Source organism: Lissotriton helveticus, chromosome 9 (genome assembly GCF_964261635.1).
Source record: "Lissotriton helveticus chromosome 9, aLisHel1.1, whole genome shotgun sequence".
NCBI classification, from domain to species: domain Eukaryota; kingdom Metazoa; phylum Chordata; class Amphibia; order Caudata; family Salamandridae; genus Lissotriton; species Lissotriton helveticus.
Window position 1 is genome coordinate 1,285,164,741 of NC_136070.1, and position 20,422 is coordinate 1,285,185,162.

Below are 20,422 nucleotides of genomic sequence, written 5' to 3' on the forward strand. Positions count from 1 at the left end.
CTCTGCGGTTCATCTTGATATTGGTGGACCACGCCACTCGGTACCCGGAGGCCATCCCTCTGAGGACACAAATTTCATGTCGGCCTACATGCAGGCCATGTTGAAGGAGTGGGGAGTGACCTATCGGTTCTCCACTCCTTACCACCCCCAGACTAACGGGCTCGTAGAGCGCTTCAACAAGATCTTGAAGGGGATGATCCGGAGCCTGCCAGAAGACTTGAGGCGGAAATGGGACATCCTCCTCCCTTGCTTGTTGTTCTCGTATCGGGAGGTACCACAGAAGGGAGTCGGGTTCAGCCCCTTCGAACTGCTCTATGGCCATCCCGTTAGGGGACCCCCTCAGTCTGGTCAAAGAGGGATGGGAGAAGACTTCGAAGAAGCTTCCCCGTGATGTTGTCAGCTACATGCTGGCGTTCCGCAGCCAGATAGCCAAGCTGTGGAAGGAAGCCTCAGACAACTTAGAGGCTAGCCAAGCCGTCATGAAGGAGTGGTATGACCGCAACGCTCGGACGGTAGAGTTGGACGCTGGACAGAAGGTGTGGGTCATGGAGCCTGGGGAGCTTAGTGCCCTCCAGGACCGGTGGACTGGTCCGTACGAGATTGTGGAGCGACGAGGGCAGACCACCTACGTCGTTCACTTGAAGACCCCCCCCGCCCCCCCAGCGTCAGCCCCATCGGGTGCTCCACGTCAACCGCCTGAAGCCTCATCATGAGTGATCGGGGCTTGCTCTCCTCATGGTGACAGATGGGAGCGAGGAGAAGGAAAGTGAGCCTCTTCCTGACCTTCTAGCGGCTCAGGAAAAGGATGGTTCAGTGGAGGGAGTGGTCCTCTCCCCCATCCTTGACCCCAGAGCAACAGAGGGACTGCCGCCAGGTATTGGCGCAGCACGCCTCGTTGTTCTCCCTCACGCCTGGAATCACACATCTGTGTACCCATGATGTGGACACAGGGGACAGTCCGCCAGTGAAAACCAAGTCTTACCGGCTGTCCGATAAAGTGAAGAACAGCATCCAGGGTGAGGTGACCAAGATGCTGGGAGTGATCGAACCCTCCAGCAGCCCGTGGGCTAGTCCGGTCGTGCTGGTGCCGAAAGCGGCTCCACCGGGCACCACACCAGAACTTCGGTTCTGTGTGGACTATCGGGGGTTGAACTCTGTCACCAAGACAGACGCGCACCCGATCCCATGGGCAGACGAGCTGATTGACCAGCTGGGAGCAGCCAAGTACCTCAGCACCATCGACTTGACATCAGGGTACTGGCAGATTGCCATGGCCGATGGAGCAAAGGAGAAGACAGCGTTCCCCACCCCCGAGGGCCACTTCCAATTCCGAGTGATGCCCTTCGGGCTCAAGAATGCTACAGCCACCTTCCAGCGGTTGGTGAACCAGGTGCTGTCTGGCCTGGAGTCCTTCTCAGCGGCGTACCTGGATGACATAGCTGTCTTCAGTAGCACCTGGGAGGACCATCTGCAGCATCTCCAGTAGGTGCTGCGGGCGTTGCAACGTGCTGGCCTGACTATTAAGGCTAGCAAGTGCCAGATTGGACAGGGATCTGTCGTGTACCTGGGACACCTGGTGGGCGGGGGTAAGGTGCAACCCCTCCAGGCCAAAATTGAAACCATCATGGCCTGGGAGTCCCCCAAGACTCAGACTGAGGTCCGAGCTTTCCTCGGCCTCACTGGCTATTACCGCAGGTTCGTCAAGGGATATGGCACCATCGTGGCCCCCTTGACCGAGTTGACGTCCAAAAAGCAGCCATGCATCTGGACGGCTGCTTGCCAGGAGGCATTTCAAACACTGAAGCGCGCAATGCGCACCGCTCCGGTGCTGGCCACTCCGGACTTCCAAAAAGAATTCATCGTGCAGACAGATGCCTCAGATCATGGCATAGGAGCCGTGCTGTCGCAACTCAACGATGACGGCCAAGACCAACCTGTGGCCTTTATATCCAGAAGACTCCTCCCTCGGGAACAGCGATGGAGTACCATCGAGCGAGAAGCCTTCGCTGTGGTCTGGGCCTTGAAGAAGCTGAGGCCATGCCTTTTTGGCTCTCACTTCCTAATTCAGACCGACCACCGACCCCTTCGCTGGCTCATGCAGATGAGGCGAAAATCCCAAGTTGCTAAGGTGGTCCATTTCCCTACAGGGGATGGACTTTAGGGTGGAACATCGGCCCGGAGCTGACCACGCCAATGCAGACGGTCTCTCCCGTTTTTTCCGCCTTAGCGACGAGAACTCCCTAGAGGTTGGGTAGTTCTCCCCTCTTTCGGCTGGGGGGGGGGGGGGGGGGGGGGCGCATGTTAGGCCTGTCAGCCCTAGTGTGGTCTTTCCCTGTGTTTTTTTCGCCCTGGTCTCATTTTTCCCACCTTCTTTTTGTTGGCCCTTAGGTCTTCGGGCACCTTTTCATGGCTAATCCATGTTATGGTGCAGGTGCTCTCTACTCTAAATATGGCTGCCACTGGCCCCTGCTACTGCAGCGTGGTCTTTTTAGTGTAGCACCCAAGCTGCCAGGAGCTGGCTGGATCCCCATACAATGTTGCAATGCCAGCCTCCCATCCCCTGTCCATAGGTAGAGTGGGGAAGCTCCTGGAACCTTCCAGAAGAAAGGCGGAGTTGATTTTTGCCGCCTTCGAGAGTGGTCACCGGACCTGGGCATACTTAGGCAAGGGAGGGAACTTTTTCTAGTCAGTTGGGGCATCACTGACCTGGGGAACCCACGCAGGAGATTTAGGAGGGAGGGTCTAGTTAGGAACCTATGCTACTGGGAGTGACAGGATTTAGGTGCTGCCTCTTAAGCAGAGTGAGGTGTCCTAGCCTAGCCCCCTGATCTGGCCCAGCGGTAGGGAACCCCAGGGTCCATCTGCAGTGACTGAGGAAAACTCATCCAGCCTCCAACTCACCCCTCCCCACTCTCTTCAAGAAACCATCACCTAAGGGCGCAGAACCATCCAAGCGCCAAGAAGACTACTTGCTTTACCCAGAGACTGCTGGGGGAATCGACCAGGTACTGGACTGTGCTCCCCTGCGCCCCCCCTGCCTGCAGTGGGCCCACCTTGCCCCACCTGTCTCCCCCCTGACTGAGCTGCTCTGCTGTCCATTCTGCCTGCAGTCCCTGCTGAACTGTGTGAAAAGCACTATTTCCTGCTCCCCCTGTCCAGCACTGTATCTGAGACTGTCTGTCCTGTTGAGGGTGCCTTCTTTACCCTGCCTGCAACGAGCGCTGATTGCCCCGTGGGAGCATTGACTGACCCTGCCCCGTAGCGCTGTGAAATCCCCTCGGCGCTGGGTCCCCCCCGAGGAGCGCCGTAGCGCCCCCTTCAAGCGCTTACCTGTAGCACCTAGTGAAGCGCCGAAATTGCCCCCAGGCGGCCGTCGGTGTCAGGAGAGGGCCGCGGCTGTGTGCGCGTGGGCCGCGCCCGACCAGAGACTCTGCCCTCCTTGCACCGGCCTCCGGAGCTCTGTGGAGGCCGCCGCCGTGAACATCGATCCAGCTGGGTCATGACTGGAGGCCCCTGTCCCCGGGCCTAGCCAAATCCTGTCAGCGCGGAATCCAGTCAGGCCGCGGTAGGCCGGAAGCCAGCTCCCGCCCCACGTGACAGGGTAGCTCCTCCGCCCCGCCCCTACAAGCGCCGTGCAGCCATTGGTCCTGGCTGGTGCGCCCTCGAGGCGGGCGTCCTGATTGGTGGTGACAGCCCCTGATTGGTGGTGACAGCAGGAGAGCCCCCTCTGATTTACCCCACAAGAGAAGTCCCTCGTTCCCAGCGCCGGTGCCCCGCACTGGCTACCTGCACCTCCCCGGGCCACGAGTCTCCAGAGGGACCGGAGCCACTCCGCCTGCCCCCTTTCGCCTGCTAGGCCTGCCAGAGGGCCGAAGCCCTCCCCATCCCGCAGCGTACCATCGCAAGGGCCCCTGAGGGCCGAAAACCTAAGCTAACCCCCAGGGGAGGAGGGCGGAAGGCCGGTATTTGGCCCAGAGTTCGCCCCTCCCCCGGGGACACTGTGACTGGGCCCTGTTGGCCCCATTGAGCCTCAAGTAGTCGAGAGGCCTGATTTAAGCATCAGGAGTGCTGGGGGCCAAATAACTGTGCATGCCTGGAGAGCAGGCTATTCTGAATTAACTGTTTCCGGCCCACTGGGTGATAAGATCGTTCAGGTCATTGATTGGTGGTGCATGGTGGCTGTCTTATGCTGCCTGTACTGCTCATGCCTGCTTATATGTTTTCAAGCCTGCTGATGAAGTGGTGATCTTTTTCCCTGTACTGAATTTCTTGCAGGGGCGGGCTTCTACGGTTCCTGATGGAGTTAACCTCTGATTCCTAGTGATTTATTCCAATACTATTTTGATGATCTAACTTTGGTTACTGAATTGTTGATATTTACAAGAGGAAAGGTTTATTTCTGCGTCTTGAATACTAGTCCATGGTTTATGAAAGTACCCGCTTAGCCTGCGGAAGAGTATAACGCGCCAGGCTGTGTTATTTGATGTTTTCTACTTTACTGAAAATACTTACTGAAATGCTTTAATGAAGTACTTTAATGAGATGCTAATGAAATGCTAACGCCTGAATTGCCTTGAACTAAAGCCTATATAAAAGATCTTGATTTTCAATCACAAGTACTGGTGTGGTATCCATTTTTGCGGCCACTTCTTGTCTCAGTGGATGAGTGTGTTGAGTAGCTGCTTTACACGTAAGCCCCTGGCTGCCTTCCTGCTCGAGCCAAGCTACCCCCCCGGAGATCTGGTGGGCCCAGTTCTTACACTCTGCGTCAAAATTTTAAATGACAAAGTTTGTGCCGGCTGTTGTGTGAGACTTCTTTCGTGACTGCACAACTCAATGGCCACAGACCATTGGTAATTGGGCGGCCCAGGTCTATCTCCCAATCAGTGCGGACCTTGTTGTTGTTTACAGGCCGCATACTAGCACGTTTTATACAATTTAGAAATTAGATGCGCACTGCTTGTGCTCGCAATCATCAACGTAAGGGGGGGGGGGGGGAACAACTGTTGTTCGATCGGGAACTTAGGCAGTACGGCGTGCAAAGCCGACCGAATGCGACCTAGAACAAAACTATCCATAAAGCTGCAGTCTTGGAAACGGGCATCTTCCACAAGCAAGAATACGTGGCCCTCTGGATATAAATCACCCAGTTTGGAAATACCAAACGTGGTCAAGGTGCGCTGTAGCAGTCGTTCACCCGTTATCGGCAACCAGCGAGTGTTTGGAATGGGTAGGGAGGAGGAATATAAAGTCGTGGCGCCGGTTAACCACCTCAATTTATCCCATGCCCAACTTGTAGTGGAGACAGTTTGTATGTCGTGGGGTTCTCTAGGGACGCCCTTAGCCAGGACAGTGGATAAATGCTCCGGCCAAACAAAGTAAGCCTCAGGCCGAAGAAATGGTATCCTGGCGTCTGGATGAAACCACGCATGGGCGTAGCAACCCTGGGCCACCAGATAGAACCATTGCAACTCTGGGACACCGTACCCACTCTGTCATATGGTAGGGTGAGCACTTGCCACCAATCCCGTGCCTGCCCCCTCCCCAGACCAATCGCGTAAGATGGGAGCGCAACGTTTGTGAGGGTTATGGCGATATTGTTAAATAGGTATAAGAATTTGGGAAGTACCACTATCTTTAGGATCGCCACACGCCCCGCAATCGATAAAGGCCATCGCAGCCATCTTTGCAGCTGTGTTTCAAGTGTGCCTATAGCCTGCCCATCATTTAAGCGGATGATCTGGGCAGTGTCTAGGTGTACGTGAATCCCCAGGTATTTGACCGAGTCCGTGCACCATTCAAGCGGGCATTCGCACTGGTCTGTCCTCACTTCATATTTTCCGTGGTCGTTTTATTCTCCTTTCTTCCCCTCCCGTTCCATCAATGTGCTCATCTATAATCCCTCCCCTCTAGCCTATTTTCCTTTCTTCTCTCCTCAATCATTTCTCCCTCTTTACTCTCCCCTCTCAGTCTGTCTCTACTCTCCACTCCGTCTCTTATTTCCTTTTATCTCAGTCTCTTCCTTTATCCCTCCTCTGCTCGCACTTCTCCTTTTGCCCCAACATAGAGGGTGAATTAATTATTTCACTGAAACATGGTCAAAAATCGATTTTTCCTTTGAGTCATTCTGGTCATATTTTTCTTAGATTGTAAAGTTATTTCAGTTCTTGGTAGTTTTTCTGTGAAGTTCTATCCTCTTCGCTGTGCACATCACCCTCCCTCTGCCATCAACGGATGGACGTCATTAGAATGAAACTTCCTATCTCAGTCTGCTCTGTCCCTGCAGTTTTTAAAACAAAAAAGCTGGCACTAGGACAGTGCATGGGACAGTGCCAGGGGACAGCAAGGGACAGTGCCGGGGGACAGCAAGGGACAGTGTCCGGGGGACAGCAAGGGACAGTGTCCGGGGGACAGCAAGGGACAGTGTCCGGGGGACAGCAAGGGACAGTGTCCGGGGGACAGCAAGGGACAGTGTCCGGGGGACAGCAAGGGACAGTGTCCGGGGGACAGCAAGGGACAGTGTCCGGGGGACAGCAAGGGACAGTGTCCGGGGGACAGCAAGGGACAGTGTCCGGGGGACAGCAAGGGACAGTGTCCGGGGCCTCAAGGCGCGGCATCCGGGACAGCATCTCTTATCCCCATGTAACCCCGGTGCATTCTGGGATGGAGGCCAGATCTGCAGACCTCGTGTCTAGAAACGCCCCGGGCTGGTGCTTTTATAATCTGCACTGAATACACGGCCCCAGCTGACATCTGACACGTATGAAACAAGACAACTTCGAACAAAAAAAAACATTTTCAATAGATCTGTTTTTCACAAAAGTTGAAGTTGGATTTAGCTTATTCACTTAAAGCAGCTGTCGGGGGGAGCACTGGGTGCCAGAGTGGAGACCCCAACGAACAAGCAGTGGCAAACTCAGTAGGCTTGTCTTGTATTTAAAGACAGGATAAAACATATATTTTTTTTTTAAAGATTGCTGTGGTGGAAAGTAGAAGAACAAATGATTGATGTATGGCTACAATGCATTTAGGAGCAAAGGATTTAAGGGGTGACAATGGAGCTTACTTTTGAGAAATACAATAGTTCCCCACGCATGGCAAAATGAGGCGGAATGATACAAAGACTTCAGGGAACTCTGGCTCTAGTTCCTGTGAACTAAGTCTATGAATAATTATAAAATCCAACTTTGGGCAGCCGGGCCTTCACTCATAGAATGGTACTTCCTGCACAGAGTGGGCAGACAGCAATGCGGGGTGATCGGATGCCGGTTTCACCCCCTATCCAAGTCGTTGTCTCCCCAGCCCCCCACACACCCATACATAGAACTTGTTTCACTGACAGCAATGCTGGGTCCTCAGGCATTCGCTTCACCATTCAAAGACCTCCTACTCGACACCCTCGCGCATCCATACACAGCACACGCCCCAAGTGACAGCAATGCTGGGTCCTCGGGCACTCGCTTCACCACCATTCAAAGACCTCCCACTCTACACCCACCACCGCCCGCTCACCCATGCACAGCATGCGTCCAAGTGACATCAATGCGGAGTCCTCAGGCACTCGCTTCACCACCAAAGACCTCCTACTCTACACCCACCACCGCCCGCTCACCCATACACAGCCCGTGTCCAAGTGACAGCAATGCTGGGTCCGCAGGCACTCGCTTCACCTCCGTTCAAAGACCTCCTTCTCTACACCCACCACCGCCCGCTCACCCATGCACAGCCCGCGTCCAGTGACATCAATGCCGAGTCCTCAGGCACTCGCTTCACCACCAAAGACCTCCTACTCTACACCCACCACCGCCCGCTCACCCATGCACAGCCCGCATCCAAGTGACATCAATGCGGAGTCCTCAGGCACTCGCTTCACCACCAAAGACCTCCTACTCTACACCCTCCACCACCTCGCACATCCATACACAGCACGCATCCAAGGGACAGCAATGCGGAGTCCTCAGGCACTCCCTTCACCACCAAAGACCTCCTACTCTACACCCACTACCGCCCGCGCATCCATACACCGCACGCGTCCAAGTGACAGCAATGCTGGATCCTCAGGCACTCGCTTCACCACCAAAGACCTCCTACTCTACACCCACTACCGCCCGCGCATCCATACACAGCATGCGTCCAAGTGACAGCAATGCGGAGTCCTCAGGCACTCGCTTCACCATTCAAAGACCTCCTCCTCTACACCCTCCACCTCCTCGTGCATCCATACACAGCACGCGTCCACGTGCAGCAATGCTGGGTCCCCAGGCACTAGCTTCACCACCATTCAAAGACCTCCTCCTCTACACCCACCATCGCCCGCTCACCCGTACACAGCAGGCGTCCAAGTGACAGCAATGCTGGGTCCTCAGGCAATCGTTTCACCACCATTCAAAGACATCCATCTCTACATCTACCACTGCCCGCGCACTCAGAACAGGATGTGTTCAAGTGACAGCAATGCTGGGTCCTCAGGCACTCGCTTCACCACCATTCAAAGACCTCCTCCTTTACACCTCCCACCTCCTCGTGCATCCATACACAGCACGCATCCAACTGAGAGTGATGCCAGGTCCTCAGGCACTCGCTTCACCTCCGTTCAAAGACCTCCTTGTGCATCCATACACAGCACACGTCCAAGGGACAAGAAATGCTGGTTCTTCAGGCACTCGCTTCACCACCATTCAAAGACCTCCTACTCTACACCCTCCACCTCTTCGCACATCCATACACAGCGTGCGCCCTAGTGACAGCAATGCTGGTTCTTCAGGCACTCGCTTCACCACCATCCAAAGTCTTCCTACTCTACACCCGTCACCACCTCGCGCATCCATACACAGCACGCATCCAACTGACAGTGATGCCAGGTCCTCGGGCACTCGCTTCACCACCAAAGACCTCCTCCTCTACACCCTCCACCTCCTCGCACATCCATGCACTGCACGCATCCAATTGACAGTGATGCTGGGTCCTCGGGCACTCGCTTCACCTCCGTTCAAAGACCTCCTCGCGCATCCATACACAGCACGCGTCCAACTGACAGCAATGCTGGGTCCTCAGATACCGGCTTCACACCCTTTCAAACACCTCCTCCTCTACACACATCACATGATACAACAGAAAAACACCACAATGTAGATCAGGAATTTATTTCCACATTTCTTTTTTGGTCGACCAGTGTATTCATTATTTGATAAACTATTTAAAATATGTCTTAAGAGACTGGTTTCTGTGGAAAGGACTGTGGCGAAGTGTGGGGTGTGGGGTGACTCAGCTCTGCACGGACACCATCCTGCTCATGCCGCTGAAGTAAGACCTCTCCCGCTCGCTCATCACCTCGAAATGCAGGGGTCGCAGGCAGAAGTTGCACTCCGCGGAGGAGTGGGGCTTCAGGGGCAGTCCCACACTCTCCCAGGTGTGCTGTAGGTTTTCTGTCAAATAAAGGTGGAGCGATCATAAGCGTGCCCTTTGGTTCAACAATGTGTACGTGCTTAATACATTTATAAAAGTAAACTTGATTCAAACAGGGTTTCAGGCAGACCAAGTCTGATGCTGCAGAAACACAGGCATCGACTGTCCTTCAAAGTGAACAACCACAATTTTGAGGGTTAACCATTTCAAAACAAAAAAAAACAAGCCCAGTCCTATTCTGAATCCAATCCATTCATCTCTATAAAGACACACAGTTCTTATCTGCTTTACAACATCAGATTGTAGTAGTCCTAACCCTTGCTATGGCTTCAGGACCGACCGTGCCACACACACTGGCCCTGCCAGGCGCTGGTGAGCAGTTGACCATCCGACCATGGCCGCGTTAAGCCCCTTCGGAGTGCAGTCTCACCTAAGAAGCAGCTGTATGGTCTCACTTCTGACCGCTTCCAACCCCTTTCCCGTCCCACCCTCACACACCGGGACCAGATTCCTTTGCACTTGCTTGCGGTCTTCCTAACTTTCGTTCAGCTCTTCGGGGAGGCCTGGTTTGTTCTTGAAAATAAATGCAAATGTGCTGATGAAGGTCGCTTCTCAGACTACTCACCTCATCCTAACCCAGAACCTAGAGGGATTCAGAGGCCCCCAAAACTTCAGTCGAGTCCGGGGCAGTTCACACAACCACTCAGACCTCAACCAGGAGGTAGAGAACAGTCCTATGTATGTCAAAACTTCAGCAAAGTGCGAGCACTGCACCTGGGCAGGTGGCAAAGCCAAGTCTAGGGCCATATAGACATACGGAGATCACCTCGTCCAGGGCGACCACAGACCTCTGTAACGGAAGGGCCACCAGTAACAAGTTAGATAAAGCATGAACTGCTGAAGCGGCCCTCATAGCTTTCTTACAGTGAACACCTCAGGTCACACCTTTGGTTGCAGTTCAAGTGATTTCAACCTTCCCCTTCCTCCACAAAAAAGAACAAAAAAAAAAAAAACAGGAATTTCACACTCCAGTTTAGATTTTTACAAATGTAAAAGGTAACAAGTGAAGTCTTGGACCGCTGTTGTGAGAGGGTTTAGGCAGTGCGAGGTACAATAGTGCGTGAACCTCTTCCGTGTAGTGGCTTCGCAAGTGTGCAAGGTGGGCCCAAGGGCTTCCGTTAGGATCTCCTTACACTCTTGGTGCAAGTTAAGGTAACCAAACTAAAGACTCTGGAGTGAGTTCACTAGGTTGAGATGCCTGGAGTCTCAGTGCCTGACTCTGCCATGGTTCCGTCGCAGGTGCGGCCTGTTGGGGAGCTTCTCATGTGAGACATCAGATACCTCTAGAAGGGTTGAGAATGATTGTGTGGCCCATGCAGGATGAGGGTGAGGGATGTTTGCCACGGTTCTCTCACCACACTCAGTAGAAGTGGGAGAAGAGGAAAACAGCATGCAAAGATGTGGAAACCTGCAGAGGAGGTTTAGGCATTTTGCAAGTGGCAAAGAGGGTCATTACTGTGACCTCACTGATGACAGTAAGAGGTTAGTACTTATGGGTGGAGTTCCCACTCGTGGACTTCTTGCAGGTCCTGTGTCAATCAACATCTATAAAGTGCAGCCAATCACACATAGGGTATGTAGGCTGCTATGGAGGTCTACAAAGTCGCTGTCCACCCATGGGAGGTACTCGGCTAGGAGCTGCACCTTGTGGTGGACCGGCCAGTGCCACATTTGCTGTGCTAGTGCCAACCATCGAGGAGGGTGTGCGCCACTTTGGTTACGCTGGTAAAACATGGCGGACACGTTTGTCCACACGAGGACTGCTTTGCCCTTTATGTACTGGAGATAAGCTTTAAGGGCTCGATGTGTGGCTAAGAGTTCCACAGGACTGATGTGGAGACTCCATTGTTGAGGCAGCCACAGAATCTAGACTTTCATGAGGTCTCGATGAGCCTCCAACCTGGTGAGTGATGAGTCTGTGGTGACGGTCACTTGTGGAATCGGCCTGCGAGAGGCCAGCCCCGCTACAGGTTGTCGCTGTTCCACCACTGCTGGGTGTCTTCGAGTGTTACTTCTTCCTTTTGGATTTCCTCCTCTTCCGGCTCTGAGAAATCAGAGCCGATTATTTCTGGGCTTAGCTGACGGGCGGTACATCGGGCAGCTCATCATATTCTTCCTCTTCGAAGTGTGCTTCTAAATTTTGTAGTGGGCCCTGCACCCATCTCCGTGCCTATGGATCTACTTGCTCCTGAAGGTGAAGCTGGAGTCACAGGAGGTGTCCACCTCTTGGGAGCGGTGGATACATTTGAGAAGATGTGGAGGTCGGTCTAAGGGAAGTTTCATCGGTCCAGATGCCATCTCTTGAAAGGAGTCCATTTCATCACCCTCTACGCTTCTTCATTCTCCAGAGCCGCCAAGGAGCGTGTGGGCTCCAAAGGGCAGGACACCTCGAGGTCCAGTCTTCAACCACGATGCTCGAAGTGGGTCAAGCAATAAAGAGGAAGACAGAATGAACCTCGGAGTAGAACTCTTCTCGGTGACTGGAAGTGAAACAATGTGTCCCGGCACTCAGACGTTCAACATCGAGACCAGGTGCAACGTAGATACACGCTCCAACCCGACGTAGAAGAAAAACAATAACCATGTACCCGTGCGTTCACTAACAGTGGAGGAGTCGCCAATGCCTCGTGACTCGAAAGACTTCTTCGAAGAAAAACAGTCCAAACCCAACACTAGATGGCTCAATTATGCAGAGCATGTGTATCTATAGCCACAGAGGCTACGAGCAGAATGTTAGCATTTAGTGAGTTTCACAACATTTTCCAGAGTGGAGTCTGTGCTCGTTGAACACAGGCAGGGCCCACACCAGCCTTGAACTCATGGATGCGAGGACTCAGACAACAGTGTAGAGAAACGACTAACTCTGTGCCCCCCCCCAGGCAATGCAAATGATTGAACCTCCATTCACAAGCCCAGAGTGATGGTAATTCAAAGGACAGGGCTCACCAGGCTGCTGCCAGGAGAGTGCAGAGGTCAAGGCAGGGGCCATGCTAAACAACAAACCTAGGTCTCTCAGGTACAAGAACCAAGCAAAAAAGAAATAAATCAAACTGCAGCGCTAAAATGACCAAGAAAGAACAAACGATTTCTGGGTGATTTATTGGAGTTAACTTACCAAGGAAATAACCCATCATCTGAGGGGTGTGGTGAGGAGTGGGGGCGATCCGCAGGAGCTCTTCTCCACGAGGAACGGTGGGATAATTGATCGCTTGGACGTAGATGTTGTGGTTGCTCATCAGTTTATCACAGATTTCGGTATTTTTAGCAGCATCTGCAACCTACATCACAAAAAACATAATCAGCAACCTTACCGGGCATCCTTCTGTTATTTGATCACACAGTCACCCGGCTCGCCCTCCCGCCCCCTGAAGATGGAGTTCGTATCTGCACAATACACTTTTCACAACGGTAAACATGGAGGGTTGCTGACATTTTGACTCCACATGTCACAGTGGACCAGCAACATAAAGGAGCTCTTCACAGCCCACCCAGGACCCCAGCGATCTGCTGGTTCCCAATGCTCTGGAGGAGGGGCGCAGGCCATAGAGCCTTCAGTGACCAGGACACAGGTCCCACCCCACCCCAAGCAAGGCGCAGACCATAGAGCTTTCAATAACCAGGACATAGGCCCCCCCCACCCAGCAAGGAGCAGTACGTAAAGCTTTCGATGACTAGGACATAGGTTCCATCCCACGTCTATTGTTCTGTATTTCACCCATCCTCTTTACCAAAAAGGCAAACTAAACAATAAGTGAACATGGGTCTTGAAGCCAGGCATCTCCTAAAATCAAGCCTGCCCTTAAGCACCCGGTCGATCACCGTACAAGGACGAGGGTGACCATCTAAATTCATGATCAATGCAACTTGTTTGATAGGATAAAAGAAGCTGCTAAGGTGACCGAAGAACAAAACATACATGTTTTACGACCTTCAACCAGGAGGAGAGGAAATGAGAACAAACTGTATCCAGAAAACTCAAATAAATATTAAAACAAGAGTTCACAAAATAATGCGTGACTGAAGGTTACCCTGATGGGAATGATGTGACTAGGACAGTGCACGACGGGGAAGCCTGCGTCCATCAACATCTGGCGCAGGAGTTTGACGTTGCGCTGATGCTGGCGACGTAGAGCTTGGCCTTCCGCACTCTTCAGCGTCCGGACAGACTCCATGGCTCCCGCCAGGAGCATGGGTGGCAGCGAGGTGGTGAAGATGAAGCCAGCGGCGTAGGAACGGACAGTGTCGATCAAGGAGCTGGTGCTGGCCACGTAGCCGCCAACACATCCAAACGCTTTGCCTGAAAATGGAGAAACAGATAAAGGTTTCAGACTTTGGGTTTTATCCAAGTTGCTGGAATCGGCAAGTCAGCAGGATTCACATTCCCACAGAAGCATTTTATTGAAGTTATGGTCAGGCTAAGACAAGTTCTCAGTGGATTAAAATCAAGAACTGCACGCGCAGCACACGGTGTCGGATCCAGGTACCCCCACACTACTGCCCGAATCTAGAAGGGCAGCAGCGTGGAGGAGGGGTGCATGGGAGGGGTCCATACGGACCACCACATTCATCAGCACCCAGGCGAGGCAGATGCTGAAAACCAGACCTTTTACATTGGACGCAGTTCCAGCAACTACTCCCAATCTCTCTTTCACTTCCTCCGACTGCCTCACCTGGATTCAGGCCTTCTTGTCCATCACTAACTTCTGCTTCCTTGAATGCCTGTTACTTTGACTCACTCATTGCTGGCTTTTACCATCACACCTCTGAGTAACCCTAACATTCTGTTAAACTTTGTTACGGGAACAGAATTGTTTCAGTACTGCTTTTTCAGCTTGTTGCCCCAGTTTCTCTCATATTTCTACTTCATACATCGTTACTTGTTTTTTCCTGTACATTTGTGGTTATGATTAGAGTCTGTAACAGACCATGTATATATTTTATTACATTACACTTGCACACCGGGCGACAGCTGTGACCGGTACACCGGGTGACAGCCACATCAGAACGTAAAAGGTTTATACAATATACATATTTCGAATGAAAGAAAAGTTCAGATCTTGTTATGTGCCCGGGTTAGGCCCATGAAGCAACGCTGCACATTTTCAAACATTGTCCTCTTTCTGCACAATAACATCTTATTGTCACCATTTGCACATATTCGCGTGCATGACTATGTTGGATTTGTTTCTCTGAAACTGCTTTGCTTATACATCTGGCTTTGCGCAACATTATTGGGATACCTCGAACACGAGGCCTTGCACGCTGTACTATGTCGATCTATCTTCATCCACGGGGCGACAGGGCTGTCTGCAAACCCAGAACAGTGATAATATGTATAAACGTCACAAGGACGCTTTTGATTATAAATTAATGTGAATTTCCGGGGGTTAGCCAGAGAAGACGCTTCTGCTGACATCCAGGGGTCCCTGCGGGCTGACGCTTCGTTAAGCAGCTGCCCAACATCTCCGAGAGGGGTGTCCAGTTTGTGACCAAGATGGGATCCTACATTCTGTCCCACCGGGTAATGGGGTTGGATCACCCCGTGGGGGCATTCTTGGCTCTACACCCGCATACACTCGAGACGCACATATACGGTAGGTAGGGATTGCATAGTTGGAGTACTCTCGAGTACCACCTTGTATCATATGCCCACATATATGCACACTGTCTTAGCACCACAGTAGACCTATACCTGCCGTTTACTCTTCTGGTGCTCGTAATCACCTTCATCGGCTTCGGTCCACTGATTATCGCAGCACATGTATTTTATACAAGAATACATTTGATTCAATAAATATATTGAAGAACGTCCGTCCCTTTGTACATTCTTTGTATACTCCTCTGAGAACAAGAGCCCACGCGTGACCGGGCGAAACGGTTCTAGATCGGCTTCCACGATCCAGGAGGGGTCAGGGTTTTCATGTTCAGTGGTTGCCAGAAACCCCTCCTGCTCCCCGTTTGGGTTAGGGGGGGGCTTGTGGTGGCACTGAGCTAGCTGGTCTTTAGGCCAACATACCCTTTGGGGTGCTTAGAATCAGTCTAGGCACTGCACCCTAAGTTTGTTGTCCACAAATGCGCAGATCCTATGGATTAGTGGGAACTACACGGCAGTCTCTTAGCTCTCATAATTCTGCTGTTTTTTTACAGCCATGTGTAAAGCGTGCTGCCTCTAAATGTAAATGTAGTGTATTTTGTAAAGCGCACAGCTGCCCCAACGAGGCGTCCCGGCGCTGTATAACGCTGTGGAACCCTTCCTGGCTCTCCATGCGAGATGCCCCTCCTGGGCATCCCCAAGGTGAGGCCAGGCATCCCAGCGCTGTTGGGGACGTTGTGGAGATTAAGCAAGCTATTGCCCAGAGTTGCAGAGTGGGACCCATGATTAGAATAGGCACCGAGGCGAGAATTATCCAGTCCGCGGACATTGAGCTCAAGACCCTGCCGCGTCGGGACTTGAACCCTGGTCCCGGGCCTGATCTCTGCTTCAGAGTCTGCCGCTCTAACCAGTGAGCCACACTTCTCCACCTAAGAAAGGATCATTGTAATAAACCCTTGTTGATCGTGCAGCGCTCATTGGTGCAGCAAAGCAAGTGAACGCTTCCATTCTAGACAGGCCACAGTCACTGAGAGCAGTCGAAGGAACACAATGTACAATATAGTGCATCACAGCTCTTGTAACAACCCAGTGTTTGCAAACTTCATGAGGCGGAACATAGTAAAACTGCTGAAAACAGCACATTGTGCCGGGCAATGATAGAAAGGTGCACAGAGCTGCTTTGTAGAATGCCTACACCTGTGGCGCGTGCAGAATACAAAGAGGGATGGATGGATGCTTGAATGAATGTCAGCCACCAGGAGTTCTCCGAAAGGACGGGTTTTACCTGTGCTCCAAGGTGGGGGTCATGGGATGAATCATTCACTTACTCGGAGAAGCTTACTCTTCTACTCCACAGAGCTGCCCATCGCTGCATGAAACCATCTCCGACGAGATCTTACTACTGATCCAGTTGCTAGTGACTCCAACGGGGTGACGGATCACGGGGTGACTGCTGGATCCAGTACCAACAATAACCTAGTATCTTCCAGTCAGCAGTGGCCTGCTGGAGGGTTGTGTGCAAGGTATGCAAATTCTACGCATAGCTAAGGCTTTAGACAAGCCACACCAACAGGAACTAATTGATTCAATGTTTATACAAAACAAACAATCTTTTTGATGTGGGACACACAGATGCTAGAATTTAATTTAAACATAAAAAAGTAACACTTTTAAACACTTCATGAGGTCTGACTGTAGAGTGGAAAAGAGTCCCACTTCCCCTAAAAGCACATGACATACCCAATGTTCCGGAAATGATGTCCATCTTGGGCATCACCCCATCTCGGTCTCCGATCCCTCCTCCGCGGGCACCGTACAGTCCAACAGCGTGCACTTCATCGACAAAGGTGATCGCTCCAAATTCATGCGCCACGTCACACATTTCTTCCAAAGGACAGACGGCACCTGCAGCAGAACAAGAGTTAAAGGAGCAGAATTTGTTAAAACCCTGTACATGGAGCGCAGAAGATAATGCGTTAGAGCGGCCATAGGAGGGATGGACAAATCAAACACCAGTGCCCACTCTGATCTACAGAGGACCATACCTAGTGCCTAGGGGGACTACCCTAACGCCTGCAGCGGACGCTTGTTGCAGAACGGACTGCATTCTCAGCACCTACTTCTCCACGCCTCACGGTACCCGCTCCGCGGGTCCCGCATCGTCTGGGGCTTGAAATCCACGTCGGAGCTGTTGCCTGTGAGGTCCTGGGCAGAGGGCTGCGAGCAATCGGGTTGGGACTCTTTCCCAGGAGTCCCTGGCTAACCCGCGCCCGTGACACCTGGGCTGCTCTCCCTCTGGGCCCCGCCCCTTCTCTCAACGGTAGGGCGTCATATATAAGCAATCTAAGCATCCCGCTACGCGGGAGCGCCCGGGGCTAAGCCCGGGCAAAGGGCGGGCCCTCTGTGGCCCTCAGAGGCCTGAAGAGACTGGACTGGGCAAACCCCTTTGAACAATCGTATTCATTTGCGTAAGTTGTAATCAAGTTTACCCTGCGTGCCCTCCTATTTTTGGCTGTTTATTATTAATGTCATTACTATCCTCAAGTGCGGGCACAGATATGCTCGATAAGACAGGGGGGACGCCTAATGGCACCTTGGATAATTATTTTATTAAATCAGTGGGGGATGACCCGAGGGAGATTACTTTAGCAGAACGACGAGCAGAACGCCGTCGTTCTGTAGAAAGTATGAAAATGAGGTCGGTATCACAGTCATCTGTTCCTGCTGCCCTTATAGATCAAAGGAGCCCAAATGGCAACGAAAGACTATCTCAAACGGATGATTTGCCTTTAGTATTTAGAGACAGTATATTCACTCCTGCCACTTCTCCTAAACCAGATTCAATTGTCCCTTCACCCATACCTTGCATTAACATGCCTATAATAACGAAGGCCCAGATCACCCCCGCACCTTCGTCTTGCATTAGCATACGGAACAAGGCAAAAGCCAAAATTCCGCTAGCTAGAAATTATGGCCCACCACCGACAAAAAAAGGCGGAAAAGGGGGGGGAACTCTCACAGCCAAAACTAAGCCACTCAGATTTTGGTAAAAAGGCAAAAACTATTCCTGGGTGTGATAAGGCTGTAATAGGTGCATCACAGTCCTTAAATTTAATGTCTCAACCGTCAGCCACTTCGCAATCTAAGGGGGACTCCTATATTGCTATCTCCCCAGATACCATCACATCCGAAACAGTCCAAACTCCTGTAACACTTGAAAGTATCGAAACCCTAATTAAAAATTACTCATCAGCAATTCTAGAGAGATTGGACAAGGTCGAAGAACGACTTGGGAACTTGGAAAAGGAACTGGGGAAGAAGGATGCTTCCACTTTATCAGATCCAAATATGGTTACTCAAACCAATACATTGCCTGCACTTTCCACTACATCTGCCCCCAGTTCTGCTACCAACAAGGCCCCAACTATAATGAACATACCTGACAACAAAGGTGGGAGACATTCATCAACTCTGCCAAAGCCACAATCTGCCCAGACTTTGGCCACAATAGCCTGTAAACCATCAATCGGGATAGGAGGAACACTACCGAAAAAACCCTCACAGGAAGTAGAGGGCCCTAGGCACAAGCAGGGAAGACCATACAGGGTCCCACTTCCAGAATTACCTCCGGAAGCAGTTCCCTTTGTTGTTGTCTTAACAGGGGTCCCCGTACTAGAAGAAAACAAGCGGGAAGGCTATGTCCAATTGAAAAATAAGATCATTCATTGGCTCAGGTTAAAATCGGCCACTCCCAAGTGGTATTGATGGCGACATCATAAATGTTCGACGAACACAGTGGCTGGGTGGTAGACTTAAGGACATTAAGGGGGATGTGGTGGTGGTGAACTTTAGGGATCCCAACGCTGTCCACGTTATATTAAATTGGCATGCAGGTAATACTAATAATCGTATTATTCCCCGACCACTAACGTATTTCTACCCCAGATCAGTGGTTTTTCCATCTCAGTACCACCCTCCTCAACCTATGCAAACACAAGCTTGTCCTCCAACCGCACATGATGCTAGGATGAATCCTTATCCATCGTATCCTCTGTTGGCTCCGGACCCTTATGGTTGGAGCTAAGTACCATTAAGGTCTACTCTTTCCTCTAACAGGAGAATGGACTACTTAAACCCATTTACGCCCTTAGAGACCACCAACAGATACGACATTTTCAACGGTCTTGATGACTGTGATTGACGCTCTATGAGCAGAGGGAATTATGGAAAAGGAATTAGTCCTACCGGAATAGATGGTAAAGCTGTTGACATAGAAGGGACGGAGAGTGTAGGGGCAAATTGTTCAACAACAGCAATACTCCTTACCAACCCGGCTGTAATTGTGGTTATACCAGCTTCGAGCTTGAGCAATAGTATTCAGCGTCCAGTTGGGCGCGACGACGACCCCCAAGCTTTCACAAGTATATCTGAGGATGCCCGCCCTCAACAGAACTTAAACGCAGTACATCCTACAAGGGAGCTGGACGAATCAAGATGCATGGGAAATCCCCAAGATATAGTTATTGGGGCTGCTTCGGGTTGCTTAAATGTTTTGCATAGACCCATACTAAATGCATTTTTGAGGGATGGAAATGTTGGGGTGGAGGATGAAATGGGACATGACGAACTGGGTGCTGTGGAAGAAGAATTGTTGAGACGCCAACCAATGTCCGTGGAGACAACTTTGGTAGTGCAATCCACGATCTTGGCCAATGTGCTTGAGCCTCTAAGGTTGGTTTCTTGGAACATAGCCGGTGTCTCAAAACATCTGAGGGATCCAGAATGGGCAGAATTTGTTGATACTAATGATTTTTGCTTGTTACAAGAAACATGGGCAGTGGTAACACCCCATAGAATAGGGTACAAAACATTTGGAATAGGCGCCACCCCATCTAGGAGCGGAAGGCCATCGGGAGGTCTTTGGGTGAAAGTCGAATTAAAGGTTCAAATTGAGGTGGTAGATGTAAACTCACCAGACATACTAATGCTTAAGATCATTACACGTGAAGGGAAAAAATTATATTTAATAAATGTTTACAACAGACCAACACCTCTATCAAAAGCTTCGCCAACACTAGCCAAATTAGACTTTTTCCTGAGTGGGTTAGATAGTAAAGACGATTCTGTCATTTTGGCAGGTGATTTAAATTGTAATTATGAACCAGTCCTGGGGCTCTGTGATATTTTTGAAGATGAGGATTACGCAAATAAAATCCCTGCACTTGAGAACGCCAAACCGATTAAATGTTCAACTTTGGCAGTTCAGATAACAAATATATGTGCGGCTTATTCTCTAAGAGCCTGTAACGGACGCTTATCGTCTGATATCCTGAAAAAACCAACCTTCAGTAGAAACAATTACAG

The 20,422-nt window shown here is 51.3% G+C and overlaps 1 protein-coding gene across 3 annotated transcripts in view; it reads right to left on the bottom strand.

Moving 5' to 3' along the window:
- Positions 1–9,127: 9,127 nt before the first annotated feature.
- Positions 9,128–20,422, bottom strand: part of ALAS1 (5'-aminolevulinate synthase 1) — a 43,793-nt gene continuing 32,498 nt past the window's right edge. For all 3 annotated transcript variants that reach the window (XM_078661883.1, XM_078661885.1, XM_078661884.1), the window contains exons 8-11: positions 16,799–16,963; positions 13,494–13,762; positions 12,581–12,743; positions 9,128–9,425 (exon numbers count right to left, since the gene is read on the bottom strand). In XM_078661883.1, coding sequence (XP_078518009.1) covers positions 9,265–9,425; positions 12,581–12,743; positions 13,494–13,762; positions 16,799–16,963 — 758 coding nt within the window. In that variant the 3' untranslated portion in view covers positions 9,128–9,264. The remainder of the gene's footprint in view (positions 9,426–12,580; positions 12,744–13,493; positions 13,763–16,798; positions 16,964–20,422) is intronic.